Source organism: Nicotiana tomentosiformis, chromosome 8 (genome assembly GCF_000390325.3).
Source record: "Nicotiana tomentosiformis chromosome 8, ASM39032v3, whole genome shotgun sequence".
In the NCBI taxonomy this organism is placed as follows: Eukaryota; Viridiplantae; Streptophyta; class Magnoliopsida; order Solanales; family Solanaceae; genus Nicotiana; species Nicotiana tomentosiformis.
This window is the reverse complement of record NC_090819.1, coordinates 131513342-131534582: the sequence shown is the minus strand read 5'-3', so window position 1 is coordinate 131534582 and position 21241 is coordinate 131513342. Positions and strand designations below refer to the sequence as shown.

Below are 21241 nucleotides of genomic sequence, written 5' to 3'. Positions count from 1 at the left end.
TATGTGAGTTCTTAGCGAGCCAACACTCAACCACAAACATCATGGCCGGTCTAACCACTGCTTTATAGAACATACCTTTGAGTATCAGTGGCACTCTCTTGTCACACAAGACTCCAGATGCTAACCTCCACTTCATCCATCCTACCCCAATACGGTGTGTGACATCCTCATCGATCTCCCATCCACCTGGATAACCAAACCAAGGTACTTGATGCTGCCTCTACTCGCGATGACCTGTGATTCAAGCCTCACATCCACGCCCACTTCCCCCGGCTCAGGGATGAACTACACTCCAGGTATTCCGTCTTTGTCCTGCTCAGCTTGAAACCCTTAGTCTCAAGAGCCCGTCTCCAAACCTCCAGCCTCTCGTTAACACCGGCTCGCGACTCATCAATCAGAACTATGTCATCAGCGAATAGCATGCACTATGGCACCTTCCCTTGAATATGGTGTGTTAACGCGTCCATCACCAGGGCGAATAAGAACGGACTGAGCGCAGAACCTTGGTTTACCCCCATTACAACTGGAAAATGCTCAGAGTCGCCTCCTACTGTCCTAACCCGAGTCTTAGACCCATCATACATGTCCTTAATCGCCATAATGTAGGAAACCGACACATCTTTTGCCTCCAGGCATCTCCAGAGAACTTATCTAGGAACCTTGTCATATGCTTTCTCTAGGTCAATAAACACCATGTTCAGATCCCCCTTCCTCTCTCTATACAGTTCTGCCCACCTCCTAACAAGGTGTATAGCTTCTGTAGTCGAACGACCCGGCATGAACCCGAACTGGTTGTCGGATACAGAGACTGTCATCCTCACCCTCGCTTCAACCACCCTCTCCCACACTTTCATAGTATGACTCAGTAATTTGATACCCCTATAATTGTTATAACTCTAGATATCACCTTTGTTCTTATACAATGGAACCACCGTACTCCACCTCCACTCATCTGGCATCCTCTTCGCCTTAAAAATAACATTAAGCAACCTAGTCAACCACTCCAAACCTACTCCCCACATACTTCCAAAATTCCACCGGAATCTCGTCTGTCCCGGTCGCTTTGCGCCTACTCATCTTAAGCATAGCTCCCATGACCTCCTCAACCTAGATACACTTGCAGTACCCAAAGTTACGGTGACTCTCGAAATGCTCCAATTCGCCTAGCACAATATCCCGGTCCCCTTCTTCATTTAGAAGTTTATGAAAGTAAGTCTGCCATCTCATCTTAATCTGGGCATCTTCTATAAATACTCTACCATCTTCATCCTTGATGCATCTCACTTGGTCCAAATCCCGAGCCTTCCTCTCTCACAACTTGGCAGCCGAAATAACTTCTTATCCCCGGCTTTTTCCCCAGTTCCTCGTACATATGACCATAAGCCGCAGTCTTAGCCTTCGTGACCGCTAGCTTAGCCTTCTTCCTAGATACCTTATACCTCTCCATACACGCTCGCCTCTCCTCCTCACCTATTCTCCCCACTAACTTTAGGTGCGCCACCTTCTTCGTTTCCACTTTACCTTGGACCACTTCATTCCACCGCCAGTCTCCTTTGTGCCCACAAGAGATGCCCGTCGAGACCCCTAACACCTCTCTCGCAGCCTCCCTAATATAGTCTGATGTTGCTGACCACATAGTGCTTGCGTCACCGCTGCTCCTCCAAGCTCCCATAGCCGACAACCGCCTCTCCAACTCTTGGGATTTATCCTTAGTTAAGGCTCCCCACATGATTCTTGGTCTTCCTCGAGCAAACCTTTTCTTCCTATTAAACATAATACCAACGTCCATCACCAAGAGCCTATGCTGCGTCGCGAGTATCTCACCTGGAATCACCTTGCAATCCTTGCACAACCCTATGTCACACCTCCTGAGGAGGAGATAGTCAATCTGAGTCTTCGCCACTGCATTTTGAAAAGTAACCAAATGCCCCTCCCTCTTCGGAAAGCTAGAGTTCGCAATCACCAACCCAAAATCCTTAGCGAAGTAGAATAGCAATGTACCTCCTCCGTTCCTCTCCCCAAAACTGAAGCACCCATGCACCTCACCATAACCACCTGCGGTCGACCCAATATGCCCACAATCTCATCTAACCTTTCCCAGAAGCGCCGTTTAACCTCCTCATCTAGGCCCGCATGCGCCGCATAGGCGCTAACGATGTTTAGGGTGCACTCTCCAACCACCAACTTAATAATCATCAATCTATCATTCACTCGTCTAACCTCAACCATAGACTCTCTATGTTCCTTATCCATCAAGATGCCCACTCCATGCTTACCTTTCTGGACTCCTAAGTACCAAAGTTTATACCCGTCTGCATCCTTCGCCCTCGACCCTACCCACATTATCTCCTGGACACACGCTATATTGACCCTCCTCTTTTGGAGTATCTTCACCAACTCTATAGACTTTCCCGTCAATGTACCTACATTTCATGAACCAATTCTCAACCTACAGACACCCTTGTTTTGTTTACCTCCCTTGCCTCCCGCCCCACCCCTAACCCCTGCCCTACCTCCCGCCCCAGCCCCCGTTCCCCCCGAGGACATGACCTCACTCGTCAATCCCATACCACAGCCACTATACTTATGGAAGAGTAAGGGAAATCACTATGACACACAAGGCAACATACCAAACCAAAAGAAGACAAGTTGCAACTACATGCATAATAATATGGTGAATAAACTAATACGAACTAAGATGGTAGCAATTTAACTAACACAACAAAGAAAAACTGGAAAATGGGAGGTACCAAATCCCGTGAGTACAACCTTGGAATGGTCTTGGTATATACGACGGTGTTGCGTCCACCTAGCATGTTCACGTCCAACTCCCGTCGCCCCTTACTGACACTCGCCCGAGTTGTTCTTCAATGTTTGCACATGCACGTCCCTTTCACCGCTAATAGTCATAGGCCCTGACATGAAATACACACAAAACATCATGTAGCCGAACAAAGGGGGGAGGGTCTATCACCGCTACCACTGGTGAGGCCCCACCCGTAGAAAAGGAGCGCAAAAAAGGATGAAATATAACCTTAAGTTAATTTAAAAAATAGTCAATTAAAAAATAATCACAAGAAAAATGACTAACCCTAAAGCTAAAAAGAAAAACCCATTAGAAAAAAGTTCATACAATTTCAGTTGTTAAGAAAATACAAAACGAATAAGCCCAGAAGATGTACAGTGAATGAACCCTGATATTCTAATTTGGATGAAATTTATCTTAAGGCCTAAGCTAGATCTATAGTTACTCTTTGTATGTTAAAAAACAATTAAAATTAAAATGATGAAATCGTCATATTTAGTAAAGTTATAAAATCAAAAATTCTCAACATTTTACAGATTTATGCAGAGAAAAGCGTAAAAAATTGAAATGAATATACAAACACCTGCGTTCGACTCGCCTCGAGAGTAGTGATGGAGAGGAGAACGAGGAGTAGATGGTGATAAGGAGAGGCAAAAATGTCGAAGCTACAAGTGTGATAAATAGTGCTGCCTCCCACGTACCTGTCGCGAAAAAGAACAAGATCGAGAGGGAGAAAATAAGGGTCGGAGGACCTGCGTTTACCTGTTGAGATGCTGTTCTTGCTGCCGTCATAAATCCGGCTATCGCCGGTACTGTTCTTTGCCGGCAACTGTGGGTGTCTATAATGTTGGGGGATGGGGGTGGGGGTGGGGGGGTAGAGAAGAGAGAGGAGAGAGGGGGAGGAGATAATGGGGAGGAGAGGGGGAGGGAGCTACCTGTTGTTGCCGTTGGGTATCAGCGGCGGACGGTGTGTACAGGCAGTGACCGTTGGGGCCATTCCAAGAATTCTGGCAAAAGAAGTAGAGAGGAAGATGAGGAGGAGGAGGAGAGGACTAAAGAAATCTTTTAGATCTCACTTGAACACAAAACAAGAATCAAGAAAATTAACTTGTGAGAGAAAAAGGCCACTGAAAAGCTCTTCCAGCACTTCTCAAATGTATATGATATACATGGAAGATATACACATGCATGTATATAGGGTATATACACATTTATATATACACCGCGCTTCAGCTCCTCTTGTTCGAGTTTGTCCAGCTCGAAATTCCATCTAGTAGCTCTTTAAATCAACCCACAAGTGTTTTCAAATCAACCCACTCTTCGAATGAGCTTTAGTTTTAGTACAAGCTTCACACAAGTGTTATCAATAAAATATTAGAACATAAAATTCAAATTATAATATCTTAAAGCTTCAAGCTTGATCAATAAATAAGGGTTTCAAAATCTTCTCCAAATTCAGTGAATTCAATAAATTTCTGATGGTGTTTTAGTGAATGAAGGTGGCTGAAGTGTTAGAAATGGCATTGACGAGGTGGTACTATTACGTGGTAAAGGAATGCTGAGGAAGAAGATGAACTATTTTGAACTTTGCTAATTGTTTTACTAAAATAATCGAATTGGGCTAAAACATGCCAATAATGATAAGTTGGGATATTTCATGCCATATGTTTGTCCCGTTGGCCATAGAGTGCCAAATTTCCTTTTATTTTAGAGTTGCTTAAGTTACACATATAAGACGTTGTAATTTTCTTAATTACACTTAGAGCAATTTTACAAGCTATCATATCAAAGTAATTATGGATTGTGTTAGAGGTTAACTTAACTTGATATGTAACAACTTCTGACATAATTAGAGGGAAAAACATAAACTCTTCATTTTATACGAGGATGTCCTTGAAATAAGCTTTATTTCGTATATTTATATTATTAATAAAAAGAGTGTGTTATAAATTTGAATGAAGAATTATCTTAATTATAAACTTGGTCCAAACTTAACGATGACTTCTTCAAACACAGGCTTGGGTATAGTAGAGTGGAATAACATATGGACTGGCTTGTTTATATATGGCTTCTAACATTTTGACCACTTGTGAATCCTACAGAGCACAAGTATTTAATGGTAAGTAGGTAATGCCAACAACACTGAAGTCCAATTTACAAAAAATAGGATCATATTTCAATCAAAAGGTCATTTGAACAAAGTGATCTAGTAATTACAGATTGCTATTTTAAATTAGAGATGCACATTAACGCAAATACAATCATATTTGGATGGAGAAATATTAGTCATCGTATACAAGACATGATTAAAGAATTTAAAACTAATAAAGTTTCAAGCATCATTAACTAAATCAAAGAAGGGAATGAATGAAAAGTAACAAAATAACATAAACTGAAAAGATATTTGCAGCATTCGACAAAATTAGTACTTTATGCACTTATTCTGCACTTGAGATTGAAAGCATTAGTAGGAGTCCACTGTTCATGGCCCAGAAAAAAATAAAGGGGGGGGGGGGGTGAAGAGAAGCGAACTGCCAATCTCGTAGTTTCACAAAACCAACACAACTGCAATTGGACTTAATTCTCACATAGATACCAATTTTTTCTTCTCCACTTGTGCAACTTTACATGGGCGTGCCAACCTCAACTTTATCGGCATATGGTCCGAAATGTCGCTTCCTAGAATCGTTGGTGTTACACGCTCAAATGAAGTGTAAAATTTCGAAGTGCAGATTATCCTATCAAGTTTGGATAATCTTTGTGGTGATTTGGTATCTCCATATGTAAAGGGGCTGAAATCTAAATCTAACATACTAGGGCTAGCCGTAAAATTGATGAAGTTACTCATATGCTCTTTTGTATTTGGAGATCTGATGCTTCTCTCTGATGGGCGGGTTAGATTAGCATCCCCCAATCATAGGTCATGATGTATCATATAACTTATTACGTGACCCAGGATGTGGTGTCAATTTTAATGGTTCTAAATCTAGACCATATGTTAGATCTCCATAAACTCCATAAAATTTGAACTTAACCGATGGATATTTAACCAATTGAATATTTGCCGATATATATTTGTCAATCCATCTCGCATTTTCCTTGTGATATCTAAAAGATATATCACAGTTAATGCGTTATTTGTCCCATAGTAACACCAAGTTTTCATGTTTAGTGCTAGTTTTCCATTTGATGTGCGTTTCGCACTCTTGTAGTATTACCAAGTGAGGTTTGTGCATCCGTAGATACGCTTCTATAGACTCTTTTCTAAATGTATTTTTCTCATAACAGTGACTGAATTTCCACGAAACAATTTCCAATAATCTTCATTGGAAATGTTCGATAAACTCGAAGCGCTCATTCTGTTATGCTTCTCTCTTTTTTCAAACTCTAGTTTTTTTTTTTTGAATTTGTATAGCGTTTGTAAGTAAGAAATGGTTCTTGGTGTATATATATAGAGTTCATTATGTATATGAACCCCAGTGCTGTGTCTAGGCAAATCCCATGCGGTAGGGCAAACCTCAATACTGAGTCTAGGCGAATCCCATGCGGTGGGGCAATCATCAGCGAAGACGCTGAGTTCATAAGATGGGGTGTATGTAACACCCCAGACTTTAGATAGAGTTCCACATCGACAAATCACAAGAGGGATGCTGGGTATATAAGTTAACAAGCCTTAGACCTTAGTGACGCATTTTAAACCCATGAGGGCCTAGCCCAAAGCATACAATATCACTAGCGGGCTGGTCTGTTATAAATGGTATCAGAGCCACTCTTGTATCAGCCTTGCCGATGTTGGGTCAGGGTTCAACATAGTTTGGGAAAATTTTAGTTAGGCGGGGCAAACCTCAGTGCTGAATGTTGGAGAATCCCATGCGGTGGGACAAACCTCAGCGAGGACGCTGACTCCAAAAGAGGGGTGTATGTAACACCTCAAGCTTTAGATCATATCGCCAAAACATGAGAGGGCTCTGATACCACTATTGTATTTTGCCGGCGTGGGATTCTGTCTAAAGTCTGGGGTGTTACAGATGCAAACCGCTCCTTTCTAAAATAAGAACCAAATAAATTTCACTTCATATAAAGTATATCTTCATCTTTCTTTGATATTTTATAGTACTCTAGAACTTTAATGTAAAAAATTTGAGATCTTCCCTTTTTTTCTTTACTGTCTTTTTTTAGACTTTATCTTCTCAGGTATAATATTAAGAGGGTAATATATTACCGCAACTGGTGTTTTCATCTACTTGCAAATTTGCTTACAGTTTTCTGCAGAGCTCACTTTTGGAAATATGAAAATTTGACTTGAGCCCTCGCTATGACACAACTAGGGGTGTTCATGATTCGCTTTGGGTAAGTGAGTTTTTCAAATATTGGAATCAAACCAAACCAATTTAGTCGATTTTTGGTTTATGTCGGTTTTTCGATTATTTATCAGTTATTTTCTTAAATATGAGACATACACTACCAAATGCATATTCCGGCGACTACGTTTTCAATATAACATTATCAAATCAATAGTTCTTTTAGAAATCTATCATTTTCAAGATATATTGATGATAATCGAATCAAATAGCGATGAAGAATTTAAGTATTCAATTAAAAATCGATTATTTTTAACATGAAATAAATTCTTATACTTAGTAAAAGAAAACTAACAATCAAACTAGAATGTAAAGGCAAAGAATTAGATTATTATAATAGCAAAGAATTAGACTAAAAATACAAATGTCTAATATGTACCATAAAATTTTAAAAACTTTATATAAAAATATACATATATATAGGTGTAATAATAAATTTAAATAGCTACTTTTATAGTCGGGTTGGTTCGGTTTTTTCGGTTATTTTTTGATTAAAACGAAAACCAAACCAAATTTGATTTGTTTTTAAAATTCAAAATCAAAACCAAATCAAATTTCATCAGTTTTTAAAATTCAAAACCAAAACCAAACCAATCCTAAAAAGTATCGGTTTTTTTGTCGGTTTGGTTGAGTTTTCGGTTTGGTTCAATTTTTCGGGTTCTTATGAACACCTCTTATTGAAAGCATTAGTAGAAGTCCATTATTCATGGCCCAGAAAAAATAAAAGGGGGGGGGGAGAGGGGGAGAGAGAGAAAAGAACTACCAATCTCGTAGTTTCACTAAACCAACACAACTGCAATTGGACTTAATTCTCACATAGTTCCTATTTGGATACCAATTTTTTATTCTCCACTTGTGCAACTTTACTTGGGCGTGCCAACCTCAACTTTATCGGCATATGGTCTGAATGTCACTTCCTAGAATCGTTGGTGTTACACATTAAAATGAAGTGTAAAATTTTGAAGGGGAGATTATCCTATCAAATTTGGATAATATTTGTGGTGATTTGGTATCTCCATATGTAAAGGGGCTGAAATCTAAATCTAAAATACAGTGTGTCACGACCCAATTCCATTACAGGTCGTGATGGCGCCCAACACCGTTGTTAGACAAGCCAACACTGATCAATTAGTGATTTCCATTTTAAATAAATTAATAAGTAGTGACCCCCCCCCCATCGCTTTTTTTTTGTTAAGAAAATCTAGAAGGTTACAATTTTAACATAAATAAGTGGAAGCAACGATTACAAATCGAAATCATGTAAGCAAACACCAAAGTCACAAGTCTACTAGCGTGTGACCTGGTGTCACAAGTATGTGGGCAATCTAGTAGAATATACAAAACAAATGCTAGCTTACTGCTTGAAAGGAAATAGACAAAAAATAAAGCATAAGAGAGACTCCAGTTGCTGCAGAACGGCTCAAAAGGGTAGCTCACCGGGAAGTCAACATGCACCTGCCTCAAATCCTGTACAATCAAGTACGGAAGTGTAGCGTGAGTACATAAAAATATGTATCCAGTAAGTATCTAGTCTAACCTCAAAGAAGTAGTGACGAGGGACCGACTTCGACACCTACTAGGGCCAACAATATAGTAATGTGTGATTCTAAATAAGCACGATATACATATCTAACAATAAACTCAGAATAAGAAATAACTGAACAGTTCTTCCATCATATTTAAGAATCCAAAACACTTCCTTCATTTAAAACAATTGATCTATAAAATAGTAAATTTATACCAAGTATACTAAGGCTTCCAGTCCTATTATCACACACAAATTCCACCGAGGAATTTCAGCCCGATCCAACATAAAATATAAGCTGTGCACCGTCGAGGGTCGAACGGAGCGAACCATAGATGCATCTATTAACCTGCCGAGTCGAACGACCCGCTCCCATCAGAGTAGTGGAAATAGTCACCCTGCTCGAGGAATATACTTGCGACGCAGTTACATATAAATATAACATAGTTTTCCTAAATTCTTTTCAAAATAATAATTTACTTGAAAACTTTGAAATTCTTAAAATCTTCAATTTAGTTCTTATGCAATACAATCAACATACATGATCAGTTAACGGTATCCACAAAGCATGGTGTAAGCCTAAAACTGCCCGGACATAATAGGAATAGTAGCTACGTACATACTCTCGTCATTTCGTGCGTACGTAGCCCGCACAAATTATCACATATTAATTAAGTTCACCTATGGAGAAATTTCCCTCTTACAAGGCCTACTTTCCGGTCCAAGCTTATGCCCCAAACTCTCAATTTGGTGCTGATCAATCCAAAACTATCCAAATAGTGTAAAGACTAATCAATATAGGCTTAAAACTTCATATCCCAACTATTAAAGTAATTTCCCAACTCAAATTGCAAGATTCCTAAAAATTCTTCACTAGGCCCACGTGCTCGGATTCCAGAAATATTTGAAGAAAGTTGTTACCCATAACCTTAGGAACATAAATATATGATTTTCTTTAAGTTCCATAACCATTTTCGTGGTAAAACTCCATTTTTATCGAAAGAGGCGTCGCGTTCGCGAAGGCAAATGACTCGGGCCCTCTGAAGACCCTTCATCACGAAAGCGGTCAATGTTTTGCCAACGCGGAGGCTGGCTTGGCCTACCTTACGCGAATACGAGGGTTGCTTCGAGAACGCGAAGAACAAAGCAGCCCCAGCCCAGCCCAGTTACTCTACACGAACGCGAGTCGCCTCATGCGAATGCGAAGGTCACTAGCCAGACCTTCGCGAACACGGACTAGCTATCACAAACGCGTAGCACATTTCCCCCCAGCCCCAACTCCTGCTATGTGAACGCGATGGTCCCTTCGCGATCGCAAAGAAGGAAACCAGAACTGCTCCGAGGGGTCCGAAACTCACCCGAGCCCCTCGGGACCCCGTCCAAAGGCACTAACAGGTCTGTAATCATAATACGGACTTGTTCGAACTCTCAAAACGCGAAAAACAACAACGAAACAAAGAATCATACCCCAAAACCAAATTTAATCAAACATTGAACTTCAAGTTTTCCAAATCCTCCGAATGCGCCGAATCATGCATAGACTACTCGGAATGACACCAAATTTTGCGTGCAAGTCTTAAATGATATTACGGAACAATTCCCGGTATCGAAATTCAATTCAGATCTAGATAACACCAAAACCAACTCCCAAACACATTTAAAGAACTTCAAGAACGAACTTTCACTATTGGGCGCCAAAACGCTCCCGGGTCATTTAAAACCCGATCCGAACATATGCCCAAGTCCAAAATCATCATACGAACTTATTGGAACCGTCAAATCCCGATTCCAAGGTCGTTTACTCAAAATGTTGACCAAAGTCAAACTTGGCCTTTTAAGCCAACCTTAAGGAACCAAGTGTTCCGATTTCAATCCTAACTCTTCCCAATCCCGAACCAACCATCCCCGCAAGTCATAAATCAGTCAAAGCAAGTACGAGAAAGTCTTATTTAGTGGAAAAGGGTTCTAGAAAGCAAAACGACCGGTCGGGTCGTTACATTCTCCACCTCTTAAAAAAACGTTCGTCCTCGAACGAGTTTAGATTCATACCTGAAGTGCTGAATAAATATGGATATCTGCTCCGTATGTCCTCCTCGGACTCCCAGGTCGCCTTCTCGACTAGTTGACCCCTACACTGAACCTTTACCGCGAAAATCCTCTTGGACTTCAACTGTCGATCCTGTCTAGCAACAATAGCAACTGGCTCCTCCTCATAACCCAAGCTCTCATCTAGCCGAATAGTACTGAAGTCTAACACATGAGACAAGTCGGCGTGATACCTCCGGAGAATAGACACGTGAAAAACCGGATGAACCCCTGATAGGCTGGGAGGTAAAGCAAGCTTACAAACAACCTCCCCAATTCGTCTAAACACCTCAAATGGACCTATAAACCTTGGGCTCAACTTACCCTTCTTTCCGAATCTCATAATACCCTTCATCGGCGAGACTTTCAAGAGAACCTTCTCGCCGACCATAAATGATACATCGCATGCCTTCTAATAAGCATAACTCTTATGTTTGGACTGTGTGGTGCGAAGTCGCTCCTAGATAAACTTTACCTTTTCCAAGGCATCCTTCACCAAATTAGTACCATATAACTTAGCCTTGCCGGGCTCAAACCACCCGATGGGAGAACGACATCGCTGACCATATAGGGCCTCAAATGGAGCCATCTCGACACTGTACTGGTAACTATTGTTATAAGCAAACTCGTCCAAAGGAAAGAACTGATCCCACTGTCCCCCAAATTCATTCACACATGCTCTTCGCATGTCCTCCAATATCTGAACTGTCTACTATGACTGCCCGTCAGTTTGTGGATGGAATGTTGTGCTGAGCTCTACACGGGTCCCCAACTCACTCTGTACGGCCCTCCAGAAATGTGAGGTGAACTGAGGGCCTCTATCTGATATGATGGAAACAGGCACACCATGCAACCGAACTATCTCCCGAATATAAATCTGGGCCAACTTATCTAAAGTATATGTAGTCACAACCAGAATGATATGTGCCGACTTGGTTAACCTATCGACAATGACCCAAACTTCATCAAACTTCCGCAAGGTCCGTGGCAACCCAACTACGAATTCCACGGTAATGCGCTCCCATTTCCACTCAGGTATAGTCATCTACTGAAGTAGGTCACCTGGCCTCTGGTGCTCATACTTGACCTGCTGGCAATTTAGGCACCTAGCCACATACTCAACTATGTCTTTCTTCATCCGCTGCCACCAAAACTGTTATCTCAGGTCACGATACATCTTCGTAGCACCTAGATGAATAGAATACCGAGAACTGTGTGCCTTCTCTAGGATCCTCTCCCTCAAGCCATCGACATTAGGAACACATAGACAACCCTAGAGTCGCAGAACACCATCCTCGCCCAGAGAAACCTCCTTGGCACCACCCTGTAGTACCGTCTCTCTAAGGACTGCCAAGTGAGGATCAACAAACTGTCGAGCCTTGATCTACTCCAATAGTGAAGACTGGGAAACAACACATGCAAGAACACGGCTGGGCTCTGAAATATCCAACCTTACCAGTCTGTTAGACAAGGACCGAATGTCCAAAGCTAGTGGTCTCTTCTCAACTGAAATGAATGCCAAACTACCCATACTCTATGCCTTCCTGCTCAAGGCATCCGCGACTACATTCGCCTTACCCGGATGATAAAAAATAGTGATATCATAGTCCTTCAGTAACTCAAGCCACTTGTGTTTCCTCAGATTGAGATCCCTTTGCTTGAACAAGTGTTGTAAGTTTCGGTGATCAGTATAAACCTCACAAGGCACCCCATATAAATAATGCCTCCAAATCTTAAGAGCATGAACAATCACAGCCAACTCCAAATCGTGCACAGGATAATTCTTCTCATGAGGCTTCAGCTGACGTGAAGCGTATGCAATAGCTCGCCCCTCCTACATCAATACACAAACCAAGCCAACGCGTGAAGCATCGCAGTACACTGTATACACCCCTGAACCGAAAGGCAACACTAAAACTGGTGTTGCAGTCAAGGCTGTCTTGAGCTTTTGAAAGCTTGCCTCACAATCATCGGACCAAGGAAACGGGGCACCCTTCTGGGTCAATCTAGTCAACGGTGCTGCAATGGATGAAAATCCCTCCATAAACTGATGATAATAGCATGCTAACCCCAAGAAACTCCTGATCTCAGTCGCTGAAGTGGGATAAGGCCAACTCTGAACTGCCTCAATCTTCTTAGGATCCACCTTAATACCCTCTCTTGATACCACATGCCCCAAGAATACCACACACTCTAGCCAAAACTAACACTTGGAGAACTTAGCATATAGCTCTTGTTCTCGCAATGTTTGAAGCACCACTCTCAATGCTGCTCGTGCTCCCCTAAACTATATGAGTAAATCAAGATGTCATCAATGAAGACAATAATGAAGAAATCAATATAAGGCCTGAACACCCAGTTCATCAAATCCATAAACCCCGATGGGGCACTATTCAAGCCGAAGGACATCACTAGAAACTCATAATGACCATATTTGGTACGGAAGGCAGTCTTCGTAACATCTGAGTCCTGAATCTTCAACTGATGGTACCCCGATCTCAAGTCGATCTTAGAAAATACCCTAGCACCCTACAACTGGTCAAACAAATCATCGATACACGGCAACGGGTACTTGTTCTTGATGGTAACTTTATTCAACTAACGGTAATCAATGCACATCCGCATAGTTCCATATTTCTTCTTCACAAATAACACTAGTGCACCCCAAGGTGATACGGTCGGTCTGACAAACCCCTTTGCTAATAACTCATCAAGCTGCTTCTTCAGCTCCTTCAACTCTTTTGGAGCCATACGGTACGGTGGGATAGATATTGGCTGGGTACCTGGAGCCAAATAAATATCACGATATGGCGGCATGCCTGGAAGGTCAGAAGGAAACAAATCGGCAAACTCCCAAACTACTGGCACCGAATCAGTCGTCGGAGACTCTGCGGTGGTGTCCCGAACATAAGCTAGCTAAGCCAGACAACCCTTTTCGACCATATGTTGAGCCTGCAAAAAAAGAGATGACCCGACTAGATGTACTAACAGAGGAACCCCTCCACTCTAATCTCGGTAACTCTAGCATCGCTAAAGTAACAGTCTTGGCATGGCAATCAAGGATGGCGTGATACGGAGATAACCAGTCCATGCCCATGATGACCTCAAAGTCGATCATATCGAGTAGTAGAAGGTCCTCCCTAGTCTCGTAACCACAGAATGTGACCACACAGGACTGATAGATCCAATCCACAACCACAGAATTGCCCATAGGAGTGGACACATAAACAAGAGTACCCAAGGACTCATGAGGAATATCCACGAAATGAGCAAATAGAGATGACACATATGAATAGGTAGACCCTAGATCAAATAATAATGAAGAATCCCTACCGGAGACAGAAATAATACCTGTGATCACAACATCTGAGGCCACTACATCTGGTCTGGCCGAAAAAGCATAAAATCTAGCTGGAGCGTCGGCTGGCTGGCGTCCACATGACTGAACAATAGCTGGCTGACCTCCCCCTACCTGGCCTTCACCTCTAGGATGGCCCCTACCCGACTGTCCCCCACCTCTGGGCGGTCGAACGGCTGGTGCTGCAATCATGGGCTGATAACCCTGCTGTATTACCTTGCCCCAATGTCTGGAACAAAATCTCTTCATGTGACCCGAATCTTCACACTCATAACAATCTCTCAGTACCATAGACTGTTGCCCCGAAGCCTGACCCTGATAGCCTGAATACACACTAGAGGAACTTTGAATGGTTGGGCGGCGGTATGAACTCTCTACCATGGCACTGAAATAGGCACTGGAAGAACCCTGATGAACTGGTGGGCGAAAAGAACTCTTTGGCATATCACTAAAATAAGGTCACGCTGGAACACCCCGAGGAGATGGTGTTGCTGGATATGTGGGCCTGCTGGGCTGCCCCCTCCCAAACTGACCCCTGCCCCTATCTGGGGCACCTCTAAACTCTCTAGAGAAACGGGTCCTCTTATCCTGCTTCATCTAATCTCTACCCCTCTGGCGGTATCCCTCAATACTCCGAGCAATCTCCACTACTAGCTGATAACTAGTACCCATCTCAACCTCCCGGGCCATACTAGCCTGAATACTGGGGTGTAAGATCGTAACAAATCTCCACACTCTCTCTGTGTTGGTAGGAACTATCATAAGTGCATGGCAAGACAACTCAAAGAATCTCGCCTCATAATCAGTCACTGATATCTGACCCTGCTCGAGCTGCTCGAATTGACCTCGCAACTCTTCCCTCTGAGAGGGTGGAATATACCTATCCAAGAAAAGCTGTGTGAACTGGTCCCAAGTCATGGGAGGGGAACCCGTTGGTCTGCCAAGAAGATAAGACTGCCACCATCTATGGGCCCTGCCCTTCAACTAGAAAGTAGTGAAGTCCACCCCATGGGACTCAAATATCCTCATATCGTGTAGTATGTCCCTGCACCGGTCAATGAAATCCTGGGGATCCTCATGCCGCTTGCCCCCGAAGATAGGAGGGTGTAGCCTAGTCCATCTGTCAAATAGCTTCTGCGGATCGCCCTCCGTAGCTGGTCTAGGCTCAGGTGCAGCCGCCGCAACTAGGTGGGCTTAGCCCATGGGGAGTGCACCAGGAGTCTGATATACTACAATTGCGTGCCCTGGAGCCTGAGCAGTAGGGGTATATGCTCCCCCTCCTGCCTGAGATGTGGCTGGGTCCGCTGGAAATAAACCAGCATGAGTCATGGTGTCCATGAACCGCATCATACGGCCATGACCTTTTGAAAGCCCGATGCTGTCATGAAATCTACCATGGCTAGCTCTACGGCAGGCACCTCGCCATGCTCCTCAATAATGGGATCCTCCACTGGATCCGCTGGTGGTGCTACTGGGACAGCTCTGGGATGCCCTAGTCCCCTACCTCGGGCTGGTGCCCTCTCCCATCCTCTGCCTCGACCTCTAGCAATGGGGGGAGCAGCTCCTCCTGGGTCTGGAACATCCGCCGTATGCGTCCTCACCATTTGTGAGAGACTAGAAGGAAGAAACTTAGTGTACCATCAATTGCACGATAGTAGATGAATAAAGAGTAGTTTCCTAACATCCTATAGCCTCTCGAAGATAAGTACGAACGTCTCCGCACCTATCCGCAAGACTCTGTTAGACCTGCCCATAACTTGTGAGACCTACATGAACCTAGAGCTCTCATATCATGTTGTCACGACCCAATTCCATTACAGGCCCTGATGGCGCCCAACACCGTTGTTAGGTAAGCCAGCACTGATCAATTAGTGATTTTTATTTTAAATAAATTAATAAGTAGTGATCCCCCCTTTTGTTTTGTTAAGAAAATCCAGAAGGTTACAATTTTAACATAAATAAGTGGAAGCAACGATTACAAATCGAAATCATGTAAGCCAAAACCAAAGTCACAAGTCTACTAGTGTGTTCCAAGACCCGGTGTCACAAGTATGTAGGCAATCTAGTAGAATATAAAAACAAAAATTCTAGCCTAATGTTTGAAAGGAAATAGACAGAAAATAAAGCATAAGAGAGACTCCAGCTGCTGCAGAATAGCTCAAAAGGGCAGCTCACCGGGAAGTCTCGAGCTGGAAAATCAATCTACGCGCCTGACTGGTGGCTAGATGCACCTGCCTCAAATCCTGTACAATCAAGTACATAAGTGTAGCGTGAGTACATAAAAATATGTACCCAGTAAGTATCTAGTCTAACCTCGAAGAAGTAGTGACGACGGGCCGACTTCGACACCTACTAGGGCCAACAATATAGTAATGTGTGATTCTAAATAAGCACACTATATATAACTAACAATAAACTCAGAACAGGAAATAACTTAACAGTTCTTCCATCATATTTAAGAACCCAAAACACTTCCTTCATTTAAAACAATTGATCTCTAAAACAGTATATTTATACCAAGTATACAAAGGCTTCAAGTCCTATTATCACACACAAATTCCACCGAGGACGTTCGGCCCGATCCAACATAAAATGTAAACTGTGCACTACCGAGGGCCAAACGGCGCAAACCATAGATACATCTATTAACCTGCCGAGGCGAACGACCCGCTCCCATGAGAGAAGTGGAAATACTCACCTCACTCGCGGAATATACTTGTGACGTGGTTACATATAAATATAACATAGTTTTCCTAAATTCTTTTCAAAATAATAATTTACTTGAAACATTTGAAATTCTTAAAATCTTCAATTTAGTTCTTATCCAATACAATCAACATATATGATCAGTTAACGGTGTCCACAAAGCATGATGTGAGCCTAAAACTACCCGGACATAACAGGAATAATAGCTACGTACGGACTCTCGTCACTTCGTGAGTACATAGCCCCCACAAATAATCACATATTAATTAAGTTCACCTATGGGGAAATTTTCCTTTTACAAGATTAGAAAAGAGACTTACCTCACTTCAAGGCCTACTTTCCGGTCCAAGCTTATGCCCCAAACCCTCAATTTGAAGCCGAACAATCTAAAACTATCCAAATAGTGTAAAGACTAATCAATATAGGCTTAAAAATTCATATCCCAACTATTAAAGTAGTTTCCCAACTCAAATTGCAAGATTCCTAAAAATTCTTCCCCGGGCCCACGTGCCTGGATTTCAGAAAATTTCGAAGAAAGTTGTTACCCATAACCTTAGGAACATAAATATATGATTTTCTTTAAGTTCTATAACCATTTTCATGGTAAAACTCTATTTTTATCAAAACCTAGGTTTTCCTCTAAACCCATTATTTTTCAGTAATTTACATGTTATAATCTACCCATAAACTATATATTAAACTCACATTAGGTAGAAATTACTTACCTCACAAAGCTAGGTTGAAATCTCCTCCTTAAGAGCCCTCAAATCGCCCAAGAGTGTAATAAATGACCGCAAAAATGCCTAAGTCCCAATTATTTTTTAAACTCACTGCCCAGCTGCCTCCTTCTTCGCGAACGTGAAAGAGTCGTCGCATTCACGAAGGCAAATGACTCAAGCACCCTGAAGACCCTTCATCATGAATGCGGTCAATGTTTTGCGAATGCGGAGGCTGTCTTGTCTTACCTTACACGAACGCAAGGGTTGTTTCGCGAACATGAAGAACAAAGCGGCCCAGCCCAGCCTAGTTACTCTACACGAACGCGAGTCGGCTCACGTGAATGCAAAGGTCACTGGCCCAGACTTCGCAAATGCGGACTAGCTATAGTGAACGCGTAGCACATTTTACCCCCAGCCCCAACTCCTTCTACGCGAACGCGATGGTCCATTCGCGATCGCGAAGAAGGAAACCAGAACTGAATATTTCTGGTTTTTCACACTCTGCTTCGAGGGGTCCAAAACTCACCAGAGCCACTCGGGACCCCGTAAAGGCACTAACAAGTTTGTAATCATAATACAGACTTGCTCAAACTCTCAAAATGCGATAAACAACAACGAAACCAAGAATCATACCGCAAAACCAAATTGAATCAAACTTTGTACTTCAATTTTTCCAAATCCTCCAAATGCGCCGAATCATGCTTAAACTACTCGGAATGATACCAAATTTTGCGTGCAAGTCTTAAATAACATTACGGAACTACTCCCAGTCCCAGAATTCAACTCAGACCTCGATAACACCAAAACCAGCTCCAAACCAAATTTAAAGAACTTCAAAGTTCTTCAAGAATCAACTTTAACTATTGGGCGCCAAAATTCTCCCGGGTCATCCAAAACCCAATACGAACATAAGTCCAAGTCCAAAATCATCATACGAACCTATTGGAACCGTCAAATCCCAATTCTGAGGTCCTTTACTCAAAATATTGACCGAAGTCAAACTTGGCCTTTTAAGTCAATCTTAAGGACTAAGTGTTCCGATTTCAATCCAAACTCTTCCCAATCCTGAACCAACCATCACCGCAAGTAATAAATCAGTAAAAGAAAGTACGGAAAGTCTTATTTAGGGGAACGGGGTTCTAGAAAGCAAAACAACCGGTCGGGTCGTTATACCGGGGCTAGCCGTAAAATTGATGAAATTAGTCATCTGCTCTTTTGTATTTAGAGATCTGATGCTTCTCTCTGATGGGCGGGTTAGATTAGCATCCACCAATCATAGGTCATGATGTATCCTATAACGTATTACGTGACTCAGGAAGTGGTGTCAATTTTAATGGTTCTTAATCTATACCATATGTTAGATCTCCATAAAATTCATGAAATTTGAACTGAACCGATGGATATTTAACTAGTTGAATATTTGACGATATATATTTCTCAATCACTCTGGTGTTTTCTTTGTGATATCTAAAAGATATATCATAGTTGATGCCTTCTTTGTCCCATAGTAACATCAAGTTTTCATGTTTAGTGCTAGTTTTCCATTTGATGTGCGTTTCACACTCTTGCAGTATTACCAAGTGAGGTTTGTGCTTTCGTAGATATGCTTATATATCCTCCTTTCTAAATGTATTTTTCTCATAACAGTGACTGACATTCCATGAAACAATTTCCAATAATATTCATTGGAAATGTTCGATGAACTTGAAGTACTCATTATGTTATGCTTCTCTCTATTTTCAAACTCTAGTTCTTTTTTTTCTTTGAATTTGTATAGCGTCTGTAATTAAGAAATGGTTCTTGGTGCACATATATTGAAATCTTGGTGTATATGCGTCCCCTACACCCCTTCTTAATTATTGGTGTGTTTCCTATCCTAAAGATAAATCCGAGATGAAAAACTCAGAATTTCCAGTTGTATTATTAATTTGTTTTTTTTCTCCATTCCATAATGATGCCATAACACCCCAGAGTGTAGACAGAGTCCCACATCGGCAAAACACAAGAGGGATGCTCTTTTTAAACCCGTGAGGGCCTAGGCCCAGAGCAGACAATATCACTAGCGGGTGGTTTGATACAAATGGTATCAGAACTACTCTTGTGTTAGCCTTGCCGATGTTGGGTCAGAGTTCAACTGAGTTTAGGCAAATCTCGGTTAGGCGGGGCAAACCTCAGTACTGAGTGTAGGAGAATCCCATGCGGTGGGTCAAATCTGAGCGAGGACACTAAGTGCATAAGAGGGGGTGTATGTAACACCCCCAAACTTTAGACAGAGTCCCACATCGCCAAAACACAAGAGGGCTCTGATACCACTCTTGTGTTTTGTTGATGTGGGACTCTGTCTAATGTCTAGGGTGTTACAGATGTAGATTTCTCCTTTCTAAAATAGGAACCAAATAAATTCCACTTCATATGAAATACATCTTCAGCTCTCTTTACTGTCTTTTTTTAAACTTTATCTTCTCAGGTACAATATTAAGAGAACAACATATTACTGCAATTAGTGTTTTCATCTACTTGCAAATTTGCTTACAGCTTCTGCAGAGCTCACTTTTTGGAAATATGAAAACTTAACTTGAGCCCTCGCTATGACACAACTTAGGGTGTTCATGGTTCGGTTTGGGTCAGTTTTTCCCTAAAAAGAAACCAAACCAAGTAAGTGGATTTTTATAATATTGGAACCAAACCAAACCAATTGAGTTAGTTTTTTATCCATTCGGTTTATGTCAGTTTTTCAATTTTTTCGGTTATTTATCGGTTTGTTTTCTTAAATATGAGACATACACTACCAAACGAATATTCCAGCGATTACATTTTCAACGTAACACTATCAAATCAATTTCTCTTTGAAAAATCTATCATTTTCAAGATATATTTATGACAATTGAATCAAATTGCGATGAAAAATTTAAGTACGCATTAAAAATCGATTATTTTTAACATGAAATAAATTATTGTACTTAGTAAAACAAAACTACCAATCAAACTAGAATGTAAAGGCAAAGAATTAGATTATTAATAGCAAAGAACTACACTAAAAATATAAATGACTAATATGTACCATAAAAGTTTAGAAACTTTATACAAAAATATGCATATATAAATATAGGTGTAATAATAAATTTAAATAGCTAATTTTATAGTCGGTTTGGTTCACCTTTTTCGGTTATGTTTTGATTAAAACCAAAACCAAACCAAATTTGATCGATTTTTAAAATTCAAAACCAAAACCAAACCAAACCTAAAAAGTAGCGGTTGTTTTGGTCAATTTGGTTCAGTTTTTGGGTTGGTTCGATTTTTCAGGTTCTTATGAACACCCCTAATTGAAAGCATTAGTAGAAGTCCACTGTTCATGGCCCAAAAAGGGGGGGGAGGTGAAGAGAAGAGAACTGCCAATATCGTAGTTTCACAAAACCAACACAACTGCAATTGGACTTAATTCTCACATAGTGCTTATTTGGATACTAATTTTTTCTTCTCCACTTGTGCAACTTTACATGGGCGTGCCAACCTCAACTTTATCGGCATATGGTCCTAAATGTCGCTTTCTAGGATCATTGGTGTTAAACGTTCAAATGAAGTAAAAAATTTCGAAGTGCAGATTATCCTATCAAGGTTTGGACAATCTTTGTGGTGATTTGGTATCTTTATATGTAAAGGGGCTGAAATCTAAATCTAAAT

General features: G+C 41.5%; 2 protein-coding genes across 2 annotated transcripts; both read right to left on the bottom strand.

The window, feature by feature from the left end:
* Positions 1-1264: 1264 nt before the first annotated feature.
* On the bottom strand, positions 1265-3598 carry LOC138898163 (uncharacterized). The gene is made up of 3 exons (XM_070184204.1): positions 3508-3598; positions 2093-2423; positions 1265-1763 (listed from the first exon to the last, which is right to left on the bottom strand). Exons 1-3 carry the CDS (start codon positions 3596-3598, stop codon positions 1265-1267), a joined length of 921 nt encoding a protein of 306 aa, XP_070040305.1.
* Positions 3599-13649: 10051 nt separating this feature from the next.
* LOC138898162 (uncharacterized) lies at positions 13650-14579 on the bottom strand. The gene has a single exon (XM_070184203.1). It carries the CDS (start codon positions 14577-14579, stop codon positions 13650-13652), a length of 930 nt encoding a protein of 309 aa, XP_070040304.1.
* Between the last annotated feature and the right edge of the window lie 6662 nt (positions 14580-21241).

Excerpts from the sequence above, each read along its gene's own strand:
- LOC138898163 (XM_070184204.1), bottom strand. The coding sequence starts at position 3,598 with ATGACGGCAGCAAGAACAGCATCTCAACAGGTAAACGCAGGTCCTCCG. Across the intron at positions 2,424-3,507 it reads CTTGTTCTTTTTCGCGACAG|GTACATTGACGGGAAAGTCT; the intron begins GTACGTGGGAGG and ends CATGAAATGTAG. Across the intron at positions 1,764-2,092 it reads AAACGGCGCTTCTGGGAAAG|GAAGAAAAGGTTTGCTCGAG; the intron begins GTTAGATGAGAT and ends TATGTTTAATAG.
- LOC138898162 (XM_070184203.1), bottom strand. The coding sequence starts at position 14,579 with ATGCCAAAGAGTTCTTTTCGCCCACCAGTTCATCAGGGTTCTTCCAGT.